Source organism: Aspergillus stella-maris (assembly GCF_047715825.1).
Source record: "Aspergillus stella-maris strain CBS 113639 unplaced genomic scaffold BDV14scaffold_8, whole genome shotgun sequence".
In the NCBI taxonomy this organism is placed as follows: Eukaryota; Fungi; Ascomycota; class Eurotiomycetes; order Eurotiales; family Aspergillaceae; genus Aspergillus; species Aspergillus stella-maris.
In genome coordinates this window covers 85,081-110,866 of record NW_027396802.1, presented here as the reverse complement: position 1 = coordinate 110,866, position 25,786 = coordinate 85,081, and the positions used below count along the sequence as shown (strand labels likewise).

Genomic DNA, 25,786 nt, shown 5'->3' with positions numbered 1-25,786 from the left:
GTTAGGTGATGAAGAAGGTTCCGCTGCAAGCGCAAGACGGGCACGATGTATGCACTGCCAGATATGGGCAGACAGCGCTGTAAATGATGTAGGTCCTCGATGAGTGCTGCTGTCAGGGTTTGCATTTGGGTCAACTGCGCGAGCCTTTAGGGCTGCTATTGCTGCTGGCGAGAAGCGCAGAGTACCCCCGATAATCGGATTTTTCTCCTTCATCTTCGGATTTGCCGTCGTGTTCTGCTTCTGCTTCTGTGTCTGCTGTTTCTCGATGTGGGCTTTCTTTCGAGCAGGCGTTTGGACGTAGAGGTCGAGGTTTGGATCTGGATAACCGTCCCACAAATAATACCCCAATGGCTGATCATCCAGTGCCCTCCTCTGCTCGTCAAAACGCATATACAGCATTCTATCAACCTAAAAGGCATTATATGAGGAGGCGAATCCAGCTCAAACTCATCCGTCGTCCTCGTCGAACCTCGATAAACAGCCGCTTGATCCTGATGCAAGCGCAAGAACCCACCACACGAGGCCAAGACATGCGAGAGCGTAACTCCAATTGCAACAGACAAACAAGCAAATTCTGTCCGCTGAACAGTGAAAAGTGGATTCTGCTGGAGTTCTTCGGAGGATGTATCCCATGGTCCCAACAGTGCCTTGCCGTGGTCTGGAAGGTCGAAAATGCTTAGTTCTTTCCATGGGGCTGTCGCGAAAGAGCGGAGTGGGGCATCGCAGTATGCTTTATAGACGGGATACCAATGCCTAGTCTGGTTATGGAACGGACGTCAGTATCGCGGTTAATGCGCATTCGGCCTATTAGGTGTGGGTAGTAGTCGAGGAGCCGGCTAATAGCATTGCGGAGTCTGTCAACTAGGATCAAATTGTCCAAAGAGAAAGATAAGGGCTTGTAGATCCAGACGTCTCTAATGCAAAAGCTGGAACCAAGAAGGTGATTAAAGGGTCCAAGGGTGAATGGCTCTTGTAGGAGAATAGGGTGTTTACTGTGGACAACATGAGTGGCAGTAACAGTAATTTTGGCAGAGGGATTAATTATCTTAAGGGGCTTGTAAGGACAGGTTTGTAGGTCAAGGAAACCAAGATAAGATAATGCAGTGTTTTATGTAGGAAGTGGCTTTTTTGGATCTTTATACCCTTCTACAGGCACCTGAGATGCTTTCTTCTCTAGGACCCGACAAAAACTACACAATAACTACGATAAAAGTACTCTATAATAGACTGCTTTAGCCTGCTAAGCCAGTTCGGACTCCAGGACGTTATGACTCTGTTTTGCCTCTATACAAGCTCTCTGTCGGGCAGCTTGTAAGCTGCGCTGTGAATTGGCGCTTATGGACTACCCCATATGAAGTGACTACTCACCTGTGACCGTCTGAGACCGTATAAGTCTGGCCGTCTAAAGGCGATAGTGAATGCGCAGAGCACAACCTTATGTTCTCCAGTCAATAATACACACTAAAAAATTTGTTCGATAGAGAACATCCAGTCATTACACAGGACACATTAGACATTCAATAATCGAATTATCCCCATGTTGTACACTACCTAACCGCGGCACAGCAAGGCTGACCCCAGCGGCAAAAAGCAACAAAGGCGCCTCGACAAGGCTCTCATCCTCTATCTCTATATGTACTATTAAGGTAAACTACATGGCAGCCTAGAGGTACGCGCCGTGCCGCCTGCGACAGAAAGCAACACTCAAGTTGAAAGTCTGTTTCAACCCAATCGCAACCCTACCTCGTGGGCTGTACAGCGGCGTTGCAGGGGTGTTGCTATTGCGCCACAGCGCCTAGCTACGAATCGGTTGGTTAGGAAACATTGGTTTCAACTTACACTAGTCAATGTCACAGAGAGGTATATCTTACCTACCTTATCACATCTGCCTTGAGTCATTTGGTGGGTTGTTTCTTAGGTTATATAACTATGCCTTCTGCCTTTGGTTCTTCTGGCTGATGGGTTAACTAGCCCGGTTGTACCCTAATTACTACATACTGTTTATTTTGACTATTTTTTAGACAACATTTTACACCCCGCACTCAAAATGTCCAAAGGAAAGCAAGCAGCCAACACGCCACCCTCCATCGATGGAGGGGCTCCTCTTCATTACTGCCACACCTGCCAGAAAAAATTCGTCAACGCAGATGGCCTACGCATGCACTGTCGGAGCTCCAAAGCGCATCGAAAGAAGAGTACATCAGATCTTGTACCTGTGTCTAGCACAGACAAATCAGAAATCTCGCTCGCGTTACCTTCTTTGCCATCGTCGTCACCAGCAAAGAAGAGGACCTTCAACTGCAATATTTGTGATAGGAAGTTCTTTAACAAGGATGCTTTGTGGCAGCACAAGAGGGATTCCCAAAACCACAGAGATCCCGCAAATGCAAAGTCGAAGGCCTCACGACGAAATATATCACCAGGCATTGGAATTGCAAGAGCAGGATCAGAAGCAAACGGCACCGTCTCAGGAGGGGATCTTGACGATATCGAAGATCCTGAGGAGCTGGTAGACTACTACTACTTTAACCTGGAAGATCAGCTGTGGACTGTTGCTCTTCCAGTCCAACTGTCACTGTCAGCGCCACCCCCAGGGTTTCAATCACCCTTCCTGAACGACGATTCCGATCTCCGCATTAGTCTTGCCGCAGCAATTCAGGGTGCGCAGCAAGATCTTTCAGTGCGTTCTTCAACGTGTGTATCATCCTCCTTTTCGGAAACATGCCCAGAACTCGACGAGGCAGAAGGTTATGGATATAATGAGGTTTCCTTCACATCACTGGATACTCAAGAGGAAGATACGAATGCAGGGCGGTGCAAAATACCATCTTCACCATCACCACCACCTGAAGTCCCCGAGTCATGGTCATTGATTGCATTAAGCGAGCGCGATGAGGTCCTGGCTGCTCTGCAGGCGCAATGCCATTCAACTGACTGCTTGAAAAAGGAAGGATACTGGACACAGACGCCATCGGCAGTGGATATCGATATGACAAGGAAGTGTAGAGACTGCGGAGGTGAGAAAACACTACCTAGCCAATCCAGGGACCCTTAATCATTTGAATACCTGAGCGATTCAAATTAACATGTCTTTTCCAGCCTCAAAGCGGAGAATAAACACCAAAGACGCAGAATATTCTGTATGCCGATTCCACCCAGCGAAAAAGCTCTTCCAGGTGCGTACTTGAATTATCTTACCTTGACGGACACCAAACTGACTTGACTTCCTCCAGCAAGGAATAATCCGCGGTCGAGGCCCCGGCATCCCCAAGAAAGCCGGATGCATAAAATGCACCCAGCCCGGTTCTTCCAATTCCAAGTCCAATTCAAAATCCAACCCCAATTCAAAAGGCTGCATCCTCCTTCCCAGACACACCTTCGCAGCCCCCACGCAAAATTATCCAGAATGAAACAAACGCCACAACCAGTCTCCAACAGCACCGCCCGCGCCGCCATCGCCCTAGACTGTGAAATGGTCGGTGTCCTCGAGACCACACCGGGTAGTTACACCCGCGAACAAAGCGAAGTTGTCCGCGTCGTGGCGATCGACTTTTTAACTGGGGAAGTCCTCCTCGATACATATGTTTCACCTTTGGGGCGAGTCATATCCTGGCGGACGAAGTACAGCGGTGTTAATGCTTTTATCCTTGCTCAGAAGAAGAGGGAGAAGAGAGTATTGAGTGGTGGATGGACGGCTGCAAGGGAAGCTCTATACCGCTTTATCGACGCAGATACAGTTCTCATTGGACATGGATTGAATAATGATCTGGCTGTCCTGGGGATGGTGCATAGTCGTGTTGTGGACTCTGCTGTTCTTACGAGGGTGGCGGTGGGTGAAGACTGTCAGAGACATTGGAAGCTTAGGACGCTTGTGGGGGAGTTTCTGGGACTGGCTATTCAGGCTGGAGATGGTAAAGATGGGCATGATTGTGTGGAGGATACGTTTGCTGCTAGGGAGGTTGTGTTGTGGTGTTTGTTGAATGAGGATAGGTTACAAAATTGGGCTGCGAATGAACGGGGGATAATAGATGGCAAGAAGGGCAAGAAGGTCTCTGTGGCACATGGGGAGGACAATGAGGTGCCTACCTAGCTGCATTCTGAGCAGTATGTATACCCCCTTTTATACAGGGCTGGCACATACGACCACAGGGTGTGGAGAACAGTGCTTCCCGTCCGCTCAGCCGTACTTAAGCCACACGCCGGCTGGTTAGTAGTATGGTGGGTGACCACATGCGAATCCCAGCTGTTGTATGTTCTTTTTTTTTTGGCTTTTTTGCTCCCTCCGCCGAACTACTTGAATGAGGCGGAATTTGAGCTGATATTGAGCAATGTCGCGTTGTTCATTGCTCACAATACTGCCGACCAGTTGTCATATAGAGCAGTTGGAAAAGAGTGTTTGGGCAAGCCGGTACTCGGCATCAATGACCACGGTGGACGACTCGTTCGTTTCATATATTTCGACACCAGGCTGCTTCGGAGGAAAGGCAACCCAGAACCCACCCTCCTTCTCGAAAGTTTAGATGAACCGGGAATGGACCAGGCCCGGCGGGTGTGGTAAGCATGGCAAGTAACTGATCCAGCTGGGTTTGACACTGGAACTTGGATGTCGAGGACTTGATGTACCCCAGGACCTATACAGTCAATATCACCTTCTTCTTTCAGGAAATGAGTACGTCACCAACCGGGATTGGTGCGATGATCGCTCTGCTGGTAGTTATCCGCGACAGGTAGAGGATTGCCTATTCCCTGCCCAGACAGACGCAGAATAGGACTGTCTTGAATCTGTAGAAATTCCTTCATACATAATTTTAATTCAAGAGTAACATCTCGACTCACACGCCATTACTGAGACACACCATGTTGGTCTTCCCTCTGTAATCGCACTCCCTCTGGAGATGTCGTAGGCTGCTGATCAATCACTGCCTGTTGCTGATTTTGAGATTGTTCCCCATGGCCTTGTGTAGACGCAGCAGCCCGTCGACGCTTTTTAGCCTGTCAATATTTGACTTCACAAGTTTCGTGCAGCATGGCGGGCCACCCCACACAGGGAGCAGGTGCATAAGAGGCCAAAGAAGTGATCATCGACTCCTCGAAGCGAGACGGCCTCCTGAGCTCTTTCTCGCTCGGTAGACGCGTAGCTCGTGGTAAATCAAGGACAGGATATAGCGGCCTTTGACCTTCAGTTCCTGAATTACTTTTGAGAAGGTAGAAGTATCCATGTCTGGCCCTTTGGAATGTTCAGGTGGCGGCGGCGGCGGCATTTTGGCCAGGGGCTCAGCGAAAATGACATCGAGACAGCGCCAAATGCGCGTGGCCTCTTTTCGCGTCGGAAACATGAGCACCTCGTACAAGAGCAGGAAGGCTACGTGATACTGGTTGTAAGATGTTGAGATAGCCTCAGGCATCAGCTGACGGTCACGTGCTCTCCGCACCACTGACTTTCCACCGATCGCCTTCTAGATAGAGAATCCAAGGGCTTCTCACGGCGATCGCTCACCTCCGAGTTCCCGACATAAGATGTGACATTCGGCTGCAGCAAAACCGTCGTACTCGGTCGGATCACGATACAGGCCTATGCACTCTGTTAGCCGGACTGCCATGCTGACCAGCGCGGATTGGGCCCGAGAGACCTCGTTGATGCAGATTGAGACCTGTCGGCATCATGGCTAACAAATGCACATGGGCGGGTTAGGTATGTGCGAACCAGTATTCTCCCAGACGAGGTGTTTGCTCATGTTTCCAATACTGGAGTTCGATTCGCCACCGCCGAAGATGCCTGACAATGTCTAATCCGAATTCTCAGCGATCCAACATGAGAGATTGTATTATGTGCTTGTCTTCCGCAGACCGGACTCATTGGCTCCGTTCTCATAATCGCGAACTAGGTAAACATGTAATCCTATAGCTAGCTCATAGTAACATGGGTAGGGCCAGTCTACTTGTAACTGTCTATTTGATTTCAGCCGCAACGTCGTATTTCTCCAGTCAAGTGTTAGGTAGGCGTTAAGGTCTTCGATAATATACGAGCTATCTATACCTCATGCTTGGAGCATACAATTTCCGCAAACTTATTGATAGTCAGAGTGGCCCCCAACAACTGCTGGAAGGGCACATCGGCATCGAACTCCTTGAAAATCCACGTCCGCAGCTCCGCCCCAATCATACTGTCGACTCCATACGAGGAGATCGAGCCCTCGTCCACACGAACATCGGCCGCATCCAGCATCAACATCCGGCAAAGTTTGCCCGCCATATGTTCAGAGATGGTAGACCGGGCCTCTCCACCCACGAGCTCACCGGATTTCAACGCCCCCAGGACCGTGCCCGTGCCGCTATCCCTACCACCACTGCTCCTCATAGCTGATACAACCGTCCGGAACCGCGGATCAGCCGTCCAGAAACTGTCTACATCGTCGCCTTCACCCGCTTCATCAATAGCGGCGGCGAGCAGCGCGGGGTCCATACCCGCGACGAGGTGGTCGATTGCAGAAATACAACCCATAGCGCCGGGCTTTGCCTGCTCCTGCATCGCGACATCGAAAGCGGCTAGCAGGCTCTCCTCGTCGACGCCGTACATCCCCTTTCTCTTAAGGCTTGCCTCAAGCTCGAGGTTCTCTGCTACAACGCCAACGCCCAGAACCATGGGAAGGACGATAGAAGTTGCGGGAAGACCCTGGGCGTGGCGATGACGCGCGAGTATGTCCATGTATGCGTTGCCAGCGGCGTAATTGCTCTGAGCGGGCGTTCCCAGCGTCCCCGAGATGGAACTGGTCATGATAAAAAAATCGAGCTTCTCGTGCGCCAGGGCAAGGTGAAGGTTTCGCGCGCCAGCCACCTTGGGCTTTATTGAAGCCGTCCAGCTGTCGTACGGCATGTTGTGGAATAAGCCGTCCTGGAAGATTGTAAGTTAGCACATAAGCTCATTTTTCTTTTGTGGCATGGAAAGTAAGTTTTGAATGAATGAGGAAATAAGTGAGCTTACCCTGAGGACCATTGCTGCATGGATTACGCCGCGGATAGGAACCGACGGGTCAACTCCCTTGACAGCTCGCTCAACATCCTCGCGGACGCTCACATCTCCCCGGATAACTTGGACATTCGCACCGGCTGTCTGCAGGTGTTCGACGAGTGTCGCGGCTTCGGTTGAGTCGGCGCCGGACCGCGAGAGGAATGTGAAGTTCTTTGCTCCCTTCTTCATCATCCAGCTCGTTAGAGACCGCCCAAGGCCGCCCAGGCAACCAACGAGGAAGTACGTGACATCCGGCTGTAGCTGAATGGATGGGATACTGGGAGAAATTTGGAGAGGCGTGATACCCGTCTCGTAGACAAGCAGAGTCTTCCCTGCTGTATAATTGTCCGAGAAGTCTGAAACGGCAGCGTTGATGCCTGCGATGTTTATCCGCGTCTGCGGCTGCAAGGGAGAGATTTGTTTGCTCTGATAGAGTTGGACGATTCTCTTCATTAGTCGCATAAGCGTCTGCGGTCGGTGCTGGCAGAGGTCTAGCATGTCAAAGGCCATGTAGCTCGCGCCGCGGTGGATGGGGATGGTGTCGAGGATCGTGCGAGAGAGGACGTTCTTGCGGCCACAGTCGATGAATCGGCCGAAGGGCGCGAGATGGCGCCAGGCCTCGCGTGCAATCGTGGGGTGAACCCATCCTGAGCTGAATATGATGTCGAATCCCATGAGTGTGCTGGATGTGCATCGACTTTTCTCGATAGAGCTTATTGGTAGCACTTGCTCGCGAGGCAAGCCATAGTGTGCGGCTACAGTGTCTATATCGAGCCTGGCTTCGTCCTCAAGCCCAACAATTGGCCGCCCACCAAGGAGTTGAGTCACTTGGATAGCCGCATTGCCGGCGAGTCCGGCGCCTGGAAGAATGAGAACAGACTCGCCTGACTGTAGTGCTGCTTGAGTTTGAAGCCCGTACAGAGCAGCTCCAAACGCCATGGGGAGCCCAGCCACCGCCAGCATGTCTTCCTCCGAGTCGACCTTACACAGCAAGGTGTGCGGTGTCCTCTGGAATGTAGCGAGTTTGTCGAAGCTGTAACCAGCTACAAAATCACCCGGCATCAGGCGAGATACGCCACTGCCAACGCGCGTGATAACACCGCCAATCTCATGGCTGAAGTCGGTAGGATAGTCGGTTCCGTTGATGACGAGGGTATCTTCCTTGTTAAGTCCGCTAACGCGGACCTGGACTTCGACCTCATCCTCCCCCAAGGCCTCATCGATACGTGCATCAGCCTGGAAGACGACATGGCCGGACTGCACCTTGCCTATGAGTGGAACCGTTGGATCAAAAGGCTTCTCTTGCAGATCAGTCTCGTCAGTAGCATAGGTACGGTTCAATTGGTCATCAAAGAGCAATCGGCTGATGTATACTTGCCCATCGGACAGGCAGTATTCTCTCTCCTGGACCTGATCCTGGAAGAGACTAATAGCCTTTTGTGAGATGATGTCAACCCGGCCAGCGTCATCTACATCTAGCGTGGTGATCTTCAATGCCGCCTGCTCTGATCGAAGTGACCGGGCCAATCCAGAAGACATGTAGTATTCTGGGCGAGAGCCCCTGAGCAATGAGCCGGCGGTGACCCAGAGGATCTTCTTTGCCTGGTTGATGACGTTCTGTAGGCCTGCAAATTCAGACGGGTCGATATCGACCAGCAGAGGGCGCTCTTCATCCGCTAGCATGATTATGTTTTCAGAGACAGATATATCTGCTTCGTCAATTCTTGAAACTCGGACAGCGTATCCATGTGCCTCTAGTGCATCCTTGATTGGCCTTAAAGACACAGCGGGAGAAGGACCATCGCGGTAAATAACTTGAACGACACCGGAGGTCTTTGCGCCGTTAATCTCTCTCTCACCCTCGCCCTGACCCTTTGGCGGAAGCACAGCAGTGACAAATCCACCAGAGCTGTACCGCACATCGGTGAGCCCAAGCTCGAGCAAGGAGTCGGAAATATCTGAAGACGGTTCCGTCACAAAAATGACTCGACCTCCGTCCACCAGAAGGCGACGGACATCTTCAGTGGTTTCGCTAGTGGTCGTGTCACTGATAATGATATCGAAGGAACTTTCCTTGAGCACCGGCGTCTTATCTTCTTCTCTCCCCTCTTTTGTCTTCTGTTCCGGTAGGACCACGCTCAGATCGGGCAACAGAGCCCTAAGTTCCTCAGCGTATTGCCCGGTGAGGTCCGCAGTGTTTTGTCCCGGGTGTTTGAACTCAAGCAGCTCCACGAGCTCCGTGACGCTGATGGTCAGAGGATTGTTGTCACTTAGAACCTCTTCCACATCCTGTTTCCAGACCATCTCACCATACGTTCTGGGTTTGGGTCTGGAAACTTCCGCAAGCCGCTGCGGAACAGCCGCCTCATAGAGCTTGCAGCGCATATCCGTGATTTCCATAACGACCTGTCCGTCGCTGGCAACGAGCTGGTTGCTACCAACAAAGCTTCGCACCCCACGCTGATCAATCCACGAGAAGGCACGACCAACCGGATCAGCCATTTGCAGTGCCGTCGGCGCCCAGATCGAGATTTCGTCGACTTGAATGGGGACGGCCCCACAGGGCATAGAACTCGTGCGACCGGCGTAGATGGCGACGATAAGCAATTGAAGGCATGAGTCAACGCATGCAGGGTGCAGAGCGTGTCTAGACTCGCCTGCAACCCCATCCACCGTCGTTTTGAGCGTCGTCTTGCTAGCTGCCGCGTAGGATACCCCATCGAAGCGGATGTCCTCCATGTCCTGGAATGTAGGACCATAGTCAAAGCCAACTCGTCGTAATGCTTGGTTCCAGGCCTTGCCTGATGCTCGCTGTGGGTAGGATGGTACCTGTTTTGGTGTCGGACGAGCCGAACGGGCATTAAGGGCAATACTACCCGCCATGTGGTCCTTAGTGAGGCCGTCGGCGTCGACGGATGAAACGTTAAAGTCCCACCAGGGCTGACCATTATATGTGGCAGCATGTAGAGATGGTCGTAAATTGAACAGAACCTCAATGCCATTGTCATCGTCCGGGGTAACGAGAGCGTTCTTGATAGAAATGTCGCGGAGCGTGAAACACTGAATAGGGACTGGACTGGAGCTCGTCTCGTTCAACTGTGTGAGTGCTTCCATGGCCATAGAAAAGTATCCTGCAGCAGGAAACACAGCTTCACCACCCAATGAGTGGTCTTTCAGCCAGACCAGATCTCGTAGTCGTAGCACATTCCGCCACGTCAACTCGGCCTTGGAGGCGCCGAAGATGAGCGATCCGAGAATGTCATGGCGCATGTGTGTTGGTGCACGATGTTCCTTGCTCATACGGGACTCTGCAAAGTAGCTTTTTGTTCGGTCCCATTGGTAAGGGGGGAGATCCACGATGAAGTTGCCCGAGGTGAGCCACACTTTGCCAGCACCTGTAGAGGAAGAAGATTCTTCGATGGCCGTAACGCGCGCCATGTCAAGGTCGTGGCCGCGCAGAAAGAGCTCACCACATAGCGTCAGCAGCGCCACAGCCGAGTCCGCGTTTCGGATCAGCGACGGCAGATAGTTCAGATCAGAGCGCTGCATGAACGTCTTGATCTGGCGGATAGAACCAGACATCGCTGAGTGAGGCCCGATTTCAATTAGAAGGTCGACGTCTGGATACTCGCGGGTAAGAGTCTGCACGGCCTGGTTGAACAGGACAGGACTAAGCAGGTTGCTGCTCCAGTATTCCTCCTGCACTTTGGCATTGGCGGGGAGGGCCTCGTTCGTTACGGACGAGACCATGACTGCGCCTGATTGAATGCGCTGGGTGACCATAATGTCGTTCTCGCGCGCGTGGCGCATCAGTGCCTGGTACCTTTGAGAAACAGGCTCCATATGATGGGAGTGGTAAGCCTTGCCGTTAGTCTTGACAATACGGGCGAACGTTCCCTGGGCCTCGAGCTTTTGCTGGACAGCCTCGATGGCGTCCGCGTCACCACTCAACGTCACTCCCCCAGGCGAGTTGTGGCAAGCAATGACAATGCGGCCCTCTAGACCTTGCAGAAATGGCTCCACAGCCTCAGCCCCTAGACCAACCGCCATCATGGCACCATTCGTGTGCACATCTCGAACAACCTTGCCACGGTAGTAGGCGGCCACGATAGCCTCGCTAGCAGTGACAAGGCCTGCAGCGTATGCAGCCGCAATTTCTCCGGAAGAGTGGCCCACTGTGACCTTGGGTATCACGTTCCAGAAGTGCAGCAGGTTAACGGTGGCAATCTGGATCGCCGTGCAGAGCGGCTGAGAGAATTCAGCCTCGTTGACGCAGGAGATCTCCGCAGGCTCTTGGAGCAGATCCTCGATTGTCCACTCGGGGGCATCCTCTAGATCCCCCAGTACGAGGTCCAGATGACGAATTGTGCGCAAGAAGCTCGGGTAGTATGTCATGAGCTCGGCTCCCATGCGAGCCCACTGGGCGCCTTGACCGGTGAAGACAAAGCCCAGGGTCGGCTTCTTGCTGGATTTCCTGTCAAGAAATTTAAAAGCAGATAGGTCCTCTTCTTGAAGGGTGGTGCTAACAGAGGCGGCACTAGTAACAACCATCCCGCGACTGTCAAAGTTGGTGCGGCGGTTGCCCAGCGTGTACGCTAGATCCAGCAATTGATACTCGCCGGCCACTTGGCCGATAGCCTTAATGTTCCGACGGAGGGTAGCATTGTCGTGAGCGGAAAATTGCAAAAGGAAAGGCCGGTTCCTACGGATAGTTCCCCGAGACCTAGCGAGCTGCTTGGATCGCGGTGAGCCGTGGTAGCGGTATGTCTGAGGCAGTGTCAAAAGACTATCGGTGCTTTCGACGAATATATGAGCATTGGTGCCTCCGTAACCAAAGGAGTTGACACTGACTCGTTTGACTGGTAGTGTCGGAGGAAAGGGAGCTGGTTTGTGAGCAACAGCCACATGCCAACCCTCCCAGTCGATCGCCGGGCTGGGATTTGTGACGCCGCGGGTAGGGGGGATGATTCCTCGCTCGACGGATAGGATGGCTTTGATGAGAGCGGAAAGGCCACTCGCTGCTTCGCTGTGCCCGATGTTTGTTTTGACTGCGCCGAGGGTTAAGGGACCGTTGGGGTCCGAATGGCCTTTGATTTTGTCCATGGCACTCGCAACAGCATGCACCTCGAGCGGATCTCCAACGGCAGTGCCAGTGCCGTGGATCTCGAAGAGGCCTGTTAGACGAGGATCTAGCTCCCCTCCACGGTGATACGCATGGCGGATAACGTGCTCTTGGCCTTCGCGGTTGGGGTGCGTAATGCCGACACCCTGTACCTTGCCGTTGTTATTTGTCGCGCTGGACCGGATGACACCACGAACAGGGTCACCGCAGGCAATAGCGTCGCGGAGACGCTTGAGGTAGACAGCCCCAACACCCTCTGCGCGACCGTAGCCGTCGGCAGATGCATCAAAGGTATGGCATGTAGACGTGGGCGAGAGAACCCCCAGCTTCGCTGTGTTCATGTGTTGATCCACAGTAAGAACGAGGTTGACACCTCCTACCACAGCAGCTGAACATTCCTGGTTGCGCAGTGCGTTGCAAGCATTGTGCAGGGCATATACAGACGAGGAACAGGCTGTATTAACAACTATGCTTGGACCCTTCAGGTTAAACACATGGCTGATCCGGTTACTAATGATACCGGGGTCAACACCGGTCGCTGCCAGACTATGTCGGAACGAGGATTCCTTAAAAGCCATCTGCTGGAAGTCTGCAGTAAAGCTGGCCACAAAGACTGCCGTCTGGGATCCAGCCAGGTTAGGGAGCGTGGCACCAGCAGACTCGAAGGTCTCGTAAACCACCTCGAGAAGTTTTCTCTGCTGAGGGTCCATCCACATTGCTTCGATGGGAGTCACGCCAAAAAACGTAGGATCGAACTCCGTCAAGTTCTCGTGCAGGAAGTAGCCTCCCTTAACAGCGAAGCTGCCGGGGCGGTCATTGTTCTCGTGGAAATGGGCGTCAATATTGAACCTCGAGGAGGGGACCTTGTCCATCTGGCCAGTTCCCTTATTAAGCATCATGCGCCAGAATTCGTCGGGGGACTTTACGTCTCCAGGGAGACGGCAGCCTTGCCAGATTGTTAGCGGACGTTGGTGAAAGTAGAATTGAACTTACCCATTCCTACCACTGCAATAGGCTCCAGCTGCTCACTGAGCGCTGCCTCCGCGTAGTCCGGGAACACATTCTTTAAGACCTCGGCGTATGCCTCATCGTCGATAATAGCCTGTGTTGGTGTGTGCTGAGGTCCTTGCTCGCTTGCGCTTGATGACCCTTCGGATGGGGTACCTGATCGCATGTAAGGCATCGTGAGGGAATATAGTAGAATAGTTAGTCTAAAGGATTTGGAAGGTTAATCCGTGATTTGTGAAGTTTTATGAACTGGTACGGAAGCAAAGGAAGACAACGGAAGGATAAGAAAGAAGATACTGTGTGGCCAAGACTGGACAAGATCGCACACACTATCCCTTGACCAAGTAAAGGGAAGCGAGCGTTATAACTTATTGAGCGCTCCAAATCTAAGCTATTGTCATGGCCCCTTTTAAGTCTAGGTTCACTGTTGGCTGCTGGATCAAGCTTTTAGGGCTTCAGAATGCCTATGGAACATCTCGCGCACGAGGTCCGTCCTCTGCTCACGATCCCTGCTAGAATTTTGCGAACTACCGCCCAATCCAGGTCTTCTCCAATGTCTCTTGCAATACGAACGGACTGCATCGGGTGGGGGCCAAGAGCCTCACAGGTAAAGCCCCAAGTGGGCAATCCCTCGCGCAGCCGAGTGAGAACGGAGACGGACTGCACGGCCGACTGCATCTCACGCAGCTCGGCGGTTCTACCACTGCTTCCTCTGCACCGCCCCCTCTTCGGCGGACTGGGCCGCCTATGTAGCCCCATAATAACCGATAGACTATCTAGCTTCTGAATTTCTAGCTAGCAAGTCTTGACAATGCCAGGTCTCACTCAGGATAGCTACGATGTCGTGGTGATTGGTGCAGGTGAGCTCGTATCCGCACGCTGCTTACTGCGCACCTCATCTAATTGCATATGTTACTAGGATGGAATGGCCTCATCGCCGCCTATACTTACCTTCAACTAGCCCCGGAAACCAAGCTCCTTATTGTGGATAATGGAAGAACCATCGGAGGCTGCTGGAGCAAGGAGAAGATCTACCCCAATCTCTATGCCCAGATCAACCCACCGAAATTCGAATTTTCCATGTGGCCTATGAAGTGTGATGGGATAAAAAAAGATGGCTATATTCCGGCTCACACTGTTCACGAATATCTCAACAGCTTCGCCGAGGAGTTCGGTCTGGCGCAGCGCACACGGCTCAAAACTCGGGTTGTCAAGGTCAAACGAGCAGATGACGGTAGGCGATGGGTGATTAACGTAGACCTTGGCCCCGACCTTATTTGTGACAAACTGATCTACGCGACGGGTCCGACCTCCAATCCGATTGTCCCTGGTATCCCCCGCGAGGGCTTTGTGTCCCCCATCGTGCATTCCCAGGTCATGGGCGAGCATCTACCCTGGATCGAGAAGAACTGCCAGAGAACAACGGTAATAGGTGGCGCAAAATCTGCCTTTGACACGGTCTACATGCTCGTCAAATCCGGCCAGAAGGTCGACTGGGTTATCCGCGACAGTCCATCGGGACCCATGTCACTTTCTGCGCCAACATTCGTTGGACTCTGGAGTACAGTTGACCATGTCTCGACGCGCATGGCTGCTAGCTTTAGCCCTAGCATAATGAACACCTCCGGCTTCTGGTATCGCTTCCTCCAGCGAACATACCCGGGTCGTGTCATGACACAGATGTACTGGCGGATTTCCACCTTCCTATCCGCACAGCACGCCAGATACAGCGCGAACAAGGACATGGACAAGCTCCGCCCCCAGCCTTACGGCTATGGCATGTTCTGGGGCAGCGGGGGCATTGGGATCGCCAGTGCGCCGGAGTTCTGGAACGTGCTGCACAACGGCGATGTTACCATTCGCAAGGGAGAAGTCGAGTCGTTGTCCCACTCGAATGTCGTCAACCTCCGTGGCGGCCACTCGTTCGAGACCGACTTCGTCATCACCTGTACCGGGTACGATAAGGGGTATTTGGCGATGACTCCTCAGCTGCGTGAGCAATGCGGGTTGTACTACCGGCTCGACGATACGAAATCACGATGGACCGAGTTTGATGCTCGTGCTGCAGCAATTGTCGACGAGAAGCTGCCATTTCTCAAGGAGCCACCGACTCCTGGGTGCGGGTGGGATTCCAAGCCCTCGCATGGCCCCAGTCGACACTACTGACGCCTTATTGTTCCTGAGATGGCTGCGCGGGGTGACCGGTCCATCCTATTCCCTGGCCAGATTCATTCTGTTTTCACACCGCTGACTGGTGAGGTCCAGGCGCTGTGGGGAGCGGCTTTTATGCTAGGTTATCTGGATGTCCCTAGTCAGGAAGAAATGGAACTGGAAGCCGCCACGTTCAACGCTTGGACACGCAAGAGATATCTCGAGCAAGGCAAGAAGCATGCCTATTTCATATATGACTATCTTTCGGTGAGTTTATCTGGTCAAACAAACCTCGAATTGCTTTGGACTGAGCGACTGATTCTACGTATTCTAGTATATTGATACATTAATGAGAGACCTCGGGCTGAACCCTAAGCGAAAGTCAAATATTGTAACGGACCAGTTCATGCCATATAAACCGGCTGATTACCAAGGATTGATTCAGGAATTCCTAAGCGCCCATTGTGCTAGGAATGGCAAGTGGAGGGCTTTGTCGCTAGTTGCGTTGCTCAATAAGGGATTCACATTAACTTCTCGCTTGAATACACGTTGTAGCAACCGCAGACCTCGTAGCTATCTCAAACATTCTAGATACGAGTATTAGCGGCTGCTAAAGCGAACAAAAGCATCGACTCGCCTTTAGACCAACCCAGACCGATGATTTAAGGAATATCGACTGTCCTCTATGCTCATGGAACTGAATTCATGATGTTCGATAGAGGCGGGGAAAACACATACTACCAACACATACTGCCTACTAGAAACCTCCTGACATGACCCGAGACATAACCTACATAGGCGAGATACAATTTTGGCTTTAGATCTATAACAGCGATTGCACAACCGACCTACACCACCTTCATCAATGTCCATCCACCTTTAGCAACCCTCGAAGCACTAATAAAAATCGTCGAGACTGCAAGAGCTGCACCGCCAAAACACTGCAGTGCGACCCACCCGCCACTATTTAGAATCGCACCGCCAACAGGCGTACCCACGAGCAGACCCAGACTCACCACCGCACAGGCCATGCCCATGCGAACACCAACAACACCCATGTGAGGGCTGAGTGTCACTACCGTGCTAAAGGGGAGAGTCAGGAACGTCCCTGAGAAAAAGCCATAGAGAGCAGTGAACACGATAAGCCCCGGAGAATTTTTGATACCCGTCCACGCGAAGGACAGAACAGCTAGACCAAGGCAAGTGGGGATGAACATGTTCAGGGGCCCCGTTTTGCCGGCGCCGTACTAGATGTGTTCCGAGATCCAGTCAGCCCCCATTCGTCAATATATTCGAAATGAACCTGGCTGATACGTACGTTGGGAACGATCCGACCAACTGTTGAGCCGGCATTAAGGATTGGCAAGAGATAGAATGCGAGGGAAGAGGACATGATGCCTTCCTGGATCGCATAACTCGAAACATAAAACAGTGGCATGTACATGCCAATGAACCCAAAGAAGCCTCCGATGGCGAACAGATAAAATGGCGGTTCTGTCCAGGCCGACAAGTCAAACAGCTTACGGACAGAGGAAGGCTTCAGTCGGACTCGCATGACCACGAAAGGGAAGACCAGCGTCGCCAGCATGATGAAGCCCACGGCGCGGGTAGCCCAGGGAAAACCAATGCGTGATACCAGACGCTGAAAGGCAATCGGGTAAATTACCCCACCTGGTCTTGGATCAGTATGAAGAGTGTGGCTTGGTAGTTGGGAGGACCTAGACGGGGAAAGAACTGACCAAGGCCACTTCCACTACCTGCTACTCCAATGATAAACGCCATTCGTGTCGAAAAGTACGTTGGCAGTATTGCAACGCTGGGGACAAACAGACAGCCACCGCCGAGTCCGACGACGATACCCTGCGCGAGCACGATCTGCCAGTACGACGTGCACAGGCTCACCATCATCATGCCGAACACCATGAGAAAAGCCCCAACCGCCAACAAGGCCCTGAAATAGCCATAGTCATACAGCGGACCGGTAAGCGCGCCAATGAACAACAGCAGGAATGACTGGATCGAGCCAATCCAGGCAATGTTCGATGCGGATTGATCCTGCAGGAGTTCGGTCTCATAGTATGTTTGGAACACCCCGTACGCATTGACAATACCCCTGGTAAATTGGTTATCATTAGCCTCTGTTATTGGTCGCTGTGGGATAGAACGGGGTGTAATGTCTGCTCTGGACAATACATGGGTCAAAGTAAGACTCACCAGCAGTTGAACATCAGGCACCAGCTCCCAGCGACCTGCAGCCACGCAATCCATCCACCATTTGGGGGCGGCGGCGGCGGCGGCGGCATTGACCGGTGAGAAGCGGATCCTTCTTCCTCCTTACTGACTAGTCGATGGTCCGTTGACCCGCTTGTGCTTGATGGGGGCTGGGAGTCGTGTCCGCCCGAGCTCCCGTTGGCGTCCGCTTGAGACACCATGTTATAGGGCGTGGGAGTGGTATCTGAATCGGCGGGGAGTTCCGTTTGAGGCATGTCGAATAAAAAATGTACGGGATAAGTAGAAAAGGCGTGAAAGCTATGGGGAGCTTTCGAGACAAGACAATGAGGCTGATTGCCCTAAAGTAAGTGGGCAAACGCCAGGCGGAGCGATCGGCCGATCCGCTTGACAACACACGGACCGCATCGGCCGAACCAGAATCTGTCCAATCGAAGTATGTACCGCCTAGGACATCTAGCATGCTAGGTAGGCTGTTTTTATTGTGACATTTTTATGTGTTGTTTCTAGGAATAATGGGGCTGTGAGTGATTCGAAGGCCGAAATCTACTATACACCGCCACAGCAAGAATAATCTAATTTTGAATTAACGCCAAAACACAGCCCAAAGCTATTCGAAATGGCCCTCTTCCAGGAGATTCAGACACCTGCTCTGAAGTACGAGCAGCCTCTCGGACTGTAAGTTTGCTTCTGCTACGCTCTAGACTTCGTAATTGATGCAAAATAGGTTCATCAACAACGAGTTCGTCCCGAGTGTAGAAGGTCGCACACTCGATACAATAAACCCCCACAACGAGCAGAAAATTGCTGCTGTATGCGAAGGTACCGCCAAAGATGTCGATATTGCTGTCGCCTCAGCCCGAGCGGCATTTGAAGGGCCGTGGAAGTCCCTGCCCAGCATGGAGCGAGGCAAGCTTCTCCTCAAATTGGCCGACCTGCTTGAGCGCGACATGATGATCCTAGCCAACATAGAAGCACTCGATAATGGAAAGACAGTTAGCATGGCGGCATTCGACATCCAAGGCTCCGCAAACACACTTCGGTACTATGGCGGGTGGGCAGATAAAGTGTATGGCCAAACCATCGATATCGATGAGAATAGCCATACATACACCCGCCACGAACCACTCGGTGTTTGCGGTCAGATTATCCCATGAAATTTCCCAATCCTCATGCTCACATGGAAGATTGGACCGGCTCTGGCTACTGGAAATACTATTGTTCTTAAGCCTGCGGAGCAAACCCCTCTCTCGGCTCTATGTGGGAAAGCTGATCGCGGAAGCTGGGTTTCCCCCAGGAGTGGTGAATATTATCAATGGGTACGGTCGCGTGGCTGGCGCAGCAATTGCATGGCACATGGATGTGGATAAGATCGCCTTTACTGGGTCTACGTTGGTAGGACGAGAGATTCAAATCGCATCGGCCAAAAGTAATCTGAAGAAGGTGACTTTGGAGCTTGGAGGGAAGTCCCCTAATATTGTATTTGCGGATGCCAACATCGATAACGCACTCTCCTGGGTCAACTTCGGTATCTATTGTAATCATGGTCAGGCATGCTGTGCGGGCTCCAGAATCCTCGTGCATGAAGGTATCTACGAGACCTTTCTGGAGCGCTTCAAACAACGTGCGCAGCAAAACAAGCTTGGAGACCCCTTTGCTCCGGATACTTTCCAAGGCCCTCAGGTCTCCAAGGCCCAATTTGACAGGATCATGAACTACATCGACCAGGGCAAAGCAGCAGGCGCAACCCTTGAGACAGGTGGTCAACGCTATGGCGAGAGGGGCTACTACATTCAACCTACCATTTTTTCTAATGTGAAAGAAGATATGAGCATTGTTCGAGAAGAAATATTCGGACCGGTGTGCACGGTACAGTCATTTCGGGATGAAGATGAAGCTGTTCGGCTAGCCAACAATACGGAATATGGCCTCGCTGCCGCGGTGCATACGACAAATCTGAAAACTGCGACGCGCATGAGCAACCGTCTAAGATCTGGGTGAGCGAACCACTGCGATGCTAAGAAAAAACCATATAATTGCTGACACTGAACATAGGACTGTATGGGTGAACAGCTACAATCTCATCCACCAACAGGTTCCGTTCGGAGGATACAAACAGTCGGGCAATGGCCGGGAGCTGGGGTCCTACGCACTGGACAATTACACCCAGGTCAAGGCAGTGCGGATTTATCTCGGTGACGCGATGTTCGGTTAGCGGATGTTGCGCGTCCACTCTTTGTTGATAGGGGCTCAAGCTAGATAGCCTTAAACATTCTCTACTGCAACTTCCGAGCGTGTTCATGCAAAAACTAAAGACCCAGTGGTTTCGACGATGAATATGTAAAGCTATTCAGTACAAATGACAACGCAGCTGAGGTACAGCAAAGATCGCTTTGTAGCAAGAATCTTACAAGCAATCAAGCTCATCCGCAAGGATTAGAGCTGCCTTCTCGCCGATGGCAAAAGCAGTATTGCCTACATTACCCCCAATGTTCCCCGGTGCTATAGACAAATCAGCCACTTTGAGGCCTCGCGTACCATAGACATCCAAGCGCTCGTTTACAACGCCCCTATCTTGCAATGGCTTCATCGCACATGTTCCGAGCGAATGCCAGGTGGTACCTACTGTTTGGCGAATCCAAGTGTCGATAGCACCATCGTCTTCGGCAGAATAGATAATCTCGTCCTCAGCGTCTGCAGAGGACACAATCGCTGCGCTGCTTCCAATGGGATAGCGTGGATGAGTAGCTTCAACTTCGCCGGCGGAAAAAGGCAGCCGACGGGCAATTTCCCGCGCCCGTTTATATCCCCATACCTGTTTCTTTACGTCGACTGGATCTTCCAAAAAGCCGGTCTCCAGGTCATAATCGCCTGTCGTGTTTGCTATGTGTATTGAACCGCGAGAGTAGGGGTAAAGACTAATGCAGCCGATAGTAAGGTGCTGCGTATTGGGGTCAACGTCAGCTGGATTGCCTACAAAGGCATTGATGAAGTTCATGAGTATCATCGGCTTGTTGGGGCGAGGCACCCAGTCTTTCTGCCATCGATCGTAGAATGTTGGCCCGAGACTCCTTGCTTCCTCATCGTTGGGTCTGATCTTTCCGGCGATATCTATGACAAGGTCAGTCTTGACTGATCGCTATCATGTCTCGCGTAGATAGGTGCTACTAATACTAACCTATTGTGTTCGAGCCGAGCTGAGGATCTTTTGTAGCTATCGCTTCTCCGACATTCTTGTGACCAGTGGCAAGACTGTCTAAGGTCTCCTCAGGGCATAAAGTTGTTTTGTACGAGCTTGTCACTAGGTGATGGTCTTGATAGTTCTCTCCCACACCCAGTAGGTCAGATATAATGGGGATACCGAGTCGCTTCAAGAGGTCCTTGCTTCCAACTCCTGATCGCTCAAGAATCTGGGGAGAGCCGAGGGCACCGGACGAAAGAACAACGCAATGTCTTGCCCGTGCGGAATGAAAAGACCCCTTGGGATTGTGCGTCGATCGGTATTCAACACCACTTGCACGCGGAGGTGTTGAGTTCTCGTCAAAGAGTATGCGAGTTACCGTGCTTTCGAGTAACAAGTATAGATTCTTACTTGTGGGCCGTAGAGGGTTTATGTAGCCATGGGCAGCATCTGAGCGCTTGCCATTCAAGGAGACGTAGCGTGGGATTTTCTGTATGTGTATATCTCCGGTTAATCTCGACGAAAGAGACTCGGCAGCAACAAACTTACCATAAAACCACCAACACTCTGGAAGTCATTAATATCTTCCAGCTCTTTCATACCCATTATAGCTATGGTATCCATCACAACCTGCGTACTCTCTGGTCGAAATCCCCCGTCGGAGATGTGTATAGGTCCGGAACTCCCATGCGTGCCTGGATCTAGTTCCTGCAAGCCAGGGTCCGCGTGGTAGGTCTCGACCTGATTACACAGGGGAATCATGTCCTGTGCTGTCCAACCGGGTGTTTCCCACGAATCGTAATCAAACGCCTGCGCGCGCGTGTACATACTTAGGTTGATCGCCGAACCACCGCCCAGCATGCCACCAGCAGGAATGACCACTTCTCGACCTCCGACATCATCGGCAGCCTTTGAGCGGTAGAACTACATGCAATAAAAGATCCAGCATCAGTGTTGGAACGAGAGGAATTTCCCAAATTACATACCAAGGCGGTAGTGCTGTCCGGCATCAAATGTGCCATGAATAGAGCAGGATGCTCCACTGTCGGATCACCAAGACTATCCCGACCGCGTTCGATGATCAAAATCTTGAAGTCGGGGAATCTTTGAGACAATCGGCCAGCAGCTACGCAGGCTGCGGTGCCACCGCCAGCGAAGATGATGTCATATTCATATTCCTCGTCCATGGCAGATTGACCTTGTTTGCTCCAAGGCTGCTACATACATTTCACATATAGATGAGTGCTCATTTATTGTAAGCACCAAGGAAGGGTTAAGGCCTTGTTAGGAAAAGAGTCCTCCTTCGCGCCTCGTTCCCGTTCGTTGTCATAGCATCGGGGTTGGTCGGCCGATTCCTGGCCCCAACCGACAGCCCCTAATACGGCTGGAGATGCGGAGTCCAAGTCCCGACATGCCTCCGCTGCAGGTGTACTATCTGCAACCTTTTAGTACGATGGCGATCCTCTGCGACTGTGAGATTTTCCTGGCCGTGGCATCTTTTCCATCTCACTCATAAGGCAACAGTTGGCACCAAGTCCAATTAGGTATCCACACACTTACAATATGATCACACCAGCAGCATCACCACCAGCAACAGGGAATCCTGTTAAGGACAAGCCATTCAAGGTAGTGATTGTGGGTGGAGGAGTGGCCGGATTGTCCCTCGCACATTCTCTGGAGAAAGCCGGTATCGACTATGTAATGCTAGAAAAGGGCGTGATTGCGCCGCCCTGGGGAACTAGTATCAGCGTCCATCCCAATGGATGTCGTATTCTGCATCAGCTAGGTGCGCTGGAGGAGGCAGAGAAGTACTGCGTGCCCATGGAGCGATTCTACAACCGAACATCCTCCGGGCGTGCGTTTGTATACGACTTCTTCTTTCAAGCCGTTCGATCACGGTACTTTTCTTCTCTTTTTCTGGACGCTAAGTTGATTTCCATAACTAACGAGTGCATCAGGTCTGGCTATACTACCCTTACCCTCGAGCGAAGACTGTTTCTAAAGGCACTCTATGATACTCTTATCCATAAAGAGCGTATTCTCGAGCATACGCGGGTCAAGGAGATTGTGGATACACAGAACGCTCGCAAGGTGGTACTCGACGATGGAAGTGAGCATGAAGGGGATCTGGTCGTGGGCGCAGACGGAGTGCACAGTCTGTGTCGAGAGTTGATGTGGAAGAAGGCCAACGAAACGGTCGAAGGATACATCTCGTCTGCGGAGAAGCGAAGTAAGTCCTTTGATTTCTTATATTCTATCCCGCGAGGCCTACAATATCGCGTTCTCACAACGACTAGCCATGAAGACAACCTATGTAGCGATCATTGCCTGTGTGCCCCAAATGCCAGGGCTCGGACCGAACCACATGCACAGCACCTCCTTTGACACATGTCCCCTTTAATGCCCAGCTAACTAGGCACCTAATATACTCTCTGCTGGTTCTTCAAGGTTAACAAAAACTGTACCTTGTTTAGATTACCCCGCTCTTTCAGGCGTCGGCGGAACTTGAGATTAATGCGCAAGGGCAGTACTTGAATTATGTATCTAACAAGGAAGACGGACCCGTTCATGCAAGGCCCCACTCGTGTATTCTTCTTGCTAGTCCGAGGGAAACAACTGTAAGTTGTCCTTATTTCAGGATGTCCTACACAATAGTGACCACCCCATGGAGAACAGCCGACGCGCACATCAGGCGCACCAACACGACAAGCTTCGGAACAATTATGCACAACATGGCCGTCTGGATTATGCAGGCATTGCTGCAGGCAAGTAGCTTTTACAATCATTGGCACATTGCATGCGGCCGAAATCTTTGTGCATCTGGTCCTGTCCACGGCGCAGGTCCAGTCCTCCTTCCGTCTTGCGAATGTATCCTTTGTTCTTACAATCATCGCGAGTAGGAAGAGGCAGGTGATGCTGTGGAAGTCCTCCCTTCTGGCATTAATTTACCATGGGTTGGGCGAGGTGACTTGTTCTGCATGGAGGCTCGGATGCGTACGCTACGCTTACGCAGTAGTATGCAGGGGTTTACCATGAGGGTCGATGTACGGTTGGAACGGTCAGACCAAAAGAGTATAGATGATTCGTCACCATCTGAGTTGTTTGTCAAATTTGTTGTCAACGACCTGGCTTCCTGACAGGGAGCTAGACTAGGAGGAGTTCGCATAAATCGGCCGGGGATAAGTAGGGTTAAGTCCGATGCGGGAGGCTTAAGACCGCGAAGCTTGTGAAGCTTGTCTGCTGTTGATCCACTTTGGACGTTGGAGGTTATTGGGCTGATCGTAAGTGCTAGTGGGTTTACTGTTATCATCTGATGGAACTATAGCGGAGGAACTACAGCTGTACAATAGTGGTTACACAGCGCCGGAGATTAATGCTTGGAGCCGCGCCGGGTATCTTGGGTTTTAGTCCGAAACGTATGATACAATTAAAACTTCTATAGTACTCTCATACTAAAGTAGCAATCCATGAACCCATCCAAAGCGCCAAATCCCCGCTAAAGCATGTCAGAGACACCGACCATGATCATCGCCTCCCTATGCACCCTTGAACGCCAGTCGAGATATCAAAATCAGCCTATGCAAGCGTATTCCCCTCCGGATCACCGTGATACCATTCAGCAAAAGTCTTGAAGGCGGATTCGGTTTCCTCGGGAAAGTCGTAAAATCGACTGATGCGAACGTAAAGGTCTCTACCGTCATAATACGACTCAACTGCACGCGCACGTTTGCCCATGAAGGACAACATCAGGACCTGCAAGGTGTATGGTGAGCCAAAGACGTCAATGATGCTATAGGAGCCAGAAAGAACAGGGGACGTACCGGTGCAGTCATGTGTTTGATGAGGTGTGTCTTCTTCAGTCGCCCCAGCATCAAACGTAAGACGGCTAGCAGCTCTCCGCGAAGAATCTCGCCATCTTTCGCCATCCAGTTGTTGTAGATGACGGCCTTGGAGTGCGGATATCTTCCAGCAGGTTGGCGAATATCAGTGATGTCCAAAGCGCCAAACATTAACTGTCGGTTATGGTCAATGACAGGCTTGTATGGCGTATGATCCGCGACACTGTAAAGCGTTATGAGTATTCAGATAAACTTGTGAGTCCAGTTAATATTGAGGAGTGAACTCACCAACCAGCAGACCACAAGGTGGCCTGCGGTTTACCAGGGGCCCAATCAAAAGCATAAGACGACCAAGTAGAGTAGACTGTGCGAGCTCGATCCATGGGGCGGGTGAAGCAGGTACCCTCATCGTCCAAGGCATCGCGGAGTTCGTCGATCTCATCGTCCTCATCAGGCTGGGGGAAATCGGGGTAAGGCAAGAAAAAGTGGGGCTTTTCTTCTGAATGTTCGTCGAGGCTCATGTGCTGAAGCTGGACGTGATTCTGCTTGAGTTGAATGGGGTTAATCTCGTGTCCTTCGATGGCCGTAACGGTTGCCTCCAATTCCACCAAGAACTTGCGGCGCTTTAAGCGCAGGCTTGGTTCAACAGGCATGTTTTGGTACGGAAGCTTCAGATCTGCAATGGATCAAGGGGGACGCCGACAGAGAAAGTCTAAACACAGACAAAAAGCAGCAGTTTGCGACCGTGCTTGAAGAAAGATGATCTTGGGTGGTGTGAATGAGTGTAAGGATAGAAACAGAGCAGGAGAGGTTGTTTTTGTCTGTTGTGGAAGGTCACGTTGCCTAGCGACACGCCAAGACCGGCTGGGCGGTTTTCCGCGTTGTCCGCCAATCTATACGCCGCATCCCGCTGTCAGTGAATTGTCAGTGAATTGAGCAGCCAATCCATTGGTGAAAATGACAGAGAGAAAGCAAGAAAACATGTTCTCTGGCATTCTGTGGTTTTCGTGGGCCGCTGGGTGCCTCAGCCCGCAGATGTCGAGCCAGTGTTGCCTGTGCATCAAGTGACTATCTATCCCCCAAGCCCAACACAAGCACCGCCAGCCACTCGTTAGCCGCCGATAATCTTCGTGTTCGTGAGGCATAACTTGAAATCTCTTTCTCTTGCTGCGGTGGAGGTAGAAGACTTGACCCTCACCACACTCTGGCGATCTACCAACACCACGGTCGACCAACACTCTCATCTC

At 51.7% G+C, this 25,786-nt stretch overlaps 9 protein-coding genes across 9 annotated transcripts; 5 read left to right on the top strand and 4 right to left on the bottom strand.

Moving 5' to 3' along the window:
• The first annotated feature begins 1,941 nt into the window (after positions 1-1,941).
• BDV14DRAFT_142732 (C2H2-type zinc finger protein) lies at positions 1,942-3,171 on the top strand. Its single transcript, XM_073766370.1, has one exon. The coding sequence runs from the start codon at positions 2,048-2,050 to the stop codon at positions 3,053-3,055; it is 1,008 nt and encodes a 335-aa protein (XP_073631453.1). The 5' UTR covers positions 1,942-2,047; the 3' UTR covers positions 3,056-3,171.
• Positions 2,993-4,202, top strand: BDV14DRAFT_167144 (uncharacterized protein). The gene is made up of 2 exons (XM_073767626.1): positions 2,993-3,176; positions 3,234-4,202. The coding sequence occupies exons 1-2, from the start codon at positions 3,143-3,145 to the stop codon at positions 4,088-4,090; spliced, it is 891 nt and encodes a 296-aa protein (XP_073631452.1). The 5' UTR covers positions 2,993-3,142; the 3' UTR covers positions 4,091-4,202.
• An 876-nt stretch (positions 4,203-5,078) lies between these two features.
• On the bottom strand, positions 5,079-13,314 carry BDV14DRAFT_196793 (type I polyketide synthase; the record flags this gene model as incomplete). Its single annotated transcript, XM_073772525.1, has 5 exons — positions 5,079-5,372; positions 5,498-5,572; positions 6,056-6,892; positions 6,983-13,077; positions 13,125-13,314. The coding sequence occupies 5 exons, from the start codon at positions 13,312-13,314 to the stop codon at positions 5,079-5,081; spliced, it is 7,491 nt and encodes a 2,496-aa protein (XP_073631451.1).
• Positions 13,315-13,950: 636 nt separating this feature from the next.
• BDV14DRAFT_196792 (uncharacterized protein) lies at positions 13,951-15,305 on the top strand (the record flags this gene model as incomplete). The annotated part of the gene is made up of 2 exons (XM_073772524.1): positions 13,951-13,999; positions 14,059-15,305. The coding sequence occupies 2 exons, from the start codon at positions 13,951-13,953 to the stop codon at positions 15,303-15,305; spliced, it is 1,296 nt and encodes a 431-aa protein (XP_073631450.1).
• A 742-nt stretch (positions 15,306-16,047) lies between these two features.
• Positions 16,048-17,814, bottom strand: BDV14DRAFT_167140 (major facilitator superfamily domain-containing protein). Its single transcript, XM_073767625.1, has 4 exons — positions 17,505-17,814; positions 17,030-17,403; positions 16,609-16,961; positions 16,048-16,537 (listed from the first exon to the last, which is right to left on the bottom strand). The coding sequence occupies exons 1-4, from the start codon at positions 17,774-17,776 to the stop codon at positions 16,139-16,141; spliced, it is 1,398 nt and encodes a 465-aa protein (XP_073631449.1). The 5' UTR covers positions 17,777-17,814; the 3' UTR covers positions 16,048-16,138.
• Positions 17,815-18,138: 324 nt separating this feature from the next.
• Positions 18,139-19,734, top strand: BDV14DRAFT_187649 (Aldehyde/histidinol dehydrogenase; the record flags this gene model as incomplete). Its single annotated transcript, XM_073770974.1, has 4 exons — positions 18,139-18,197; positions 18,247-18,652; positions 18,789-19,516; positions 19,575-19,734. The coding sequence occupies 4 exons, from the start codon at positions 18,139-18,141 to the stop codon at positions 19,732-19,734; spliced, it is 1,353 nt and encodes a 450-aa protein (XP_073631448.1).
• Positions 19,735-19,926: 192 nt separating this feature from the next.
• Positions 19,927-21,887, bottom strand: BDV14DRAFT_211661 (GMC family oxidoreductase; the record flags this gene model as incomplete). Its single annotated transcript, XM_073776139.1, has 4 exons — positions 19,927-20,630; positions 20,698-21,190; positions 21,250-21,624; positions 21,687-21,887. The coding sequence occupies 4 exons, from the start codon at positions 21,885-21,887 to the stop codon at positions 19,927-19,929; spliced, it is 1,773 nt and encodes a 590-aa protein (XP_073631447.1).
• A 376-nt stretch (positions 21,888-22,263) lies between these two features.
• On the top strand, positions 22,264-23,101 carry BDV14DRAFT_196788 (FAD-dependent oxidoreductase; the record flags this gene model as incomplete). Its single annotated transcript, XM_073772523.1, has 3 exons — positions 22,264-22,598; positions 22,659-22,930; positions 22,998-23,101. The coding sequence occupies 3 exons, from the start codon at positions 22,264-22,266 to the stop codon at positions 23,099-23,101; spliced, it is 711 nt and encodes a 236-aa protein (XP_073631446.1).
• Positions 23,102-24,152: 1,051 nt separating this feature from the next.
• On the bottom strand, positions 24,153-25,314 carry BDV14DRAFT_167135 (uncharacterized protein). Its single transcript, XM_073767624.1, has 3 exons — positions 24,828-25,314; positions 24,522-24,762; positions 24,153-24,453 (listed from the first exon to the last, which is right to left on the bottom strand). Exons 1-3 carry the CDS (start codon positions 25,190-25,192, stop codon positions 24,277-24,279), a joined length of 783 nt encoding a protein of 260 aa, XP_073631445.1. The 5' UTR covers positions 25,193-25,314; the 3' UTR covers positions 24,153-24,276.
• Positions 25,315-25,786: the final 472 nt, after the last annotated feature.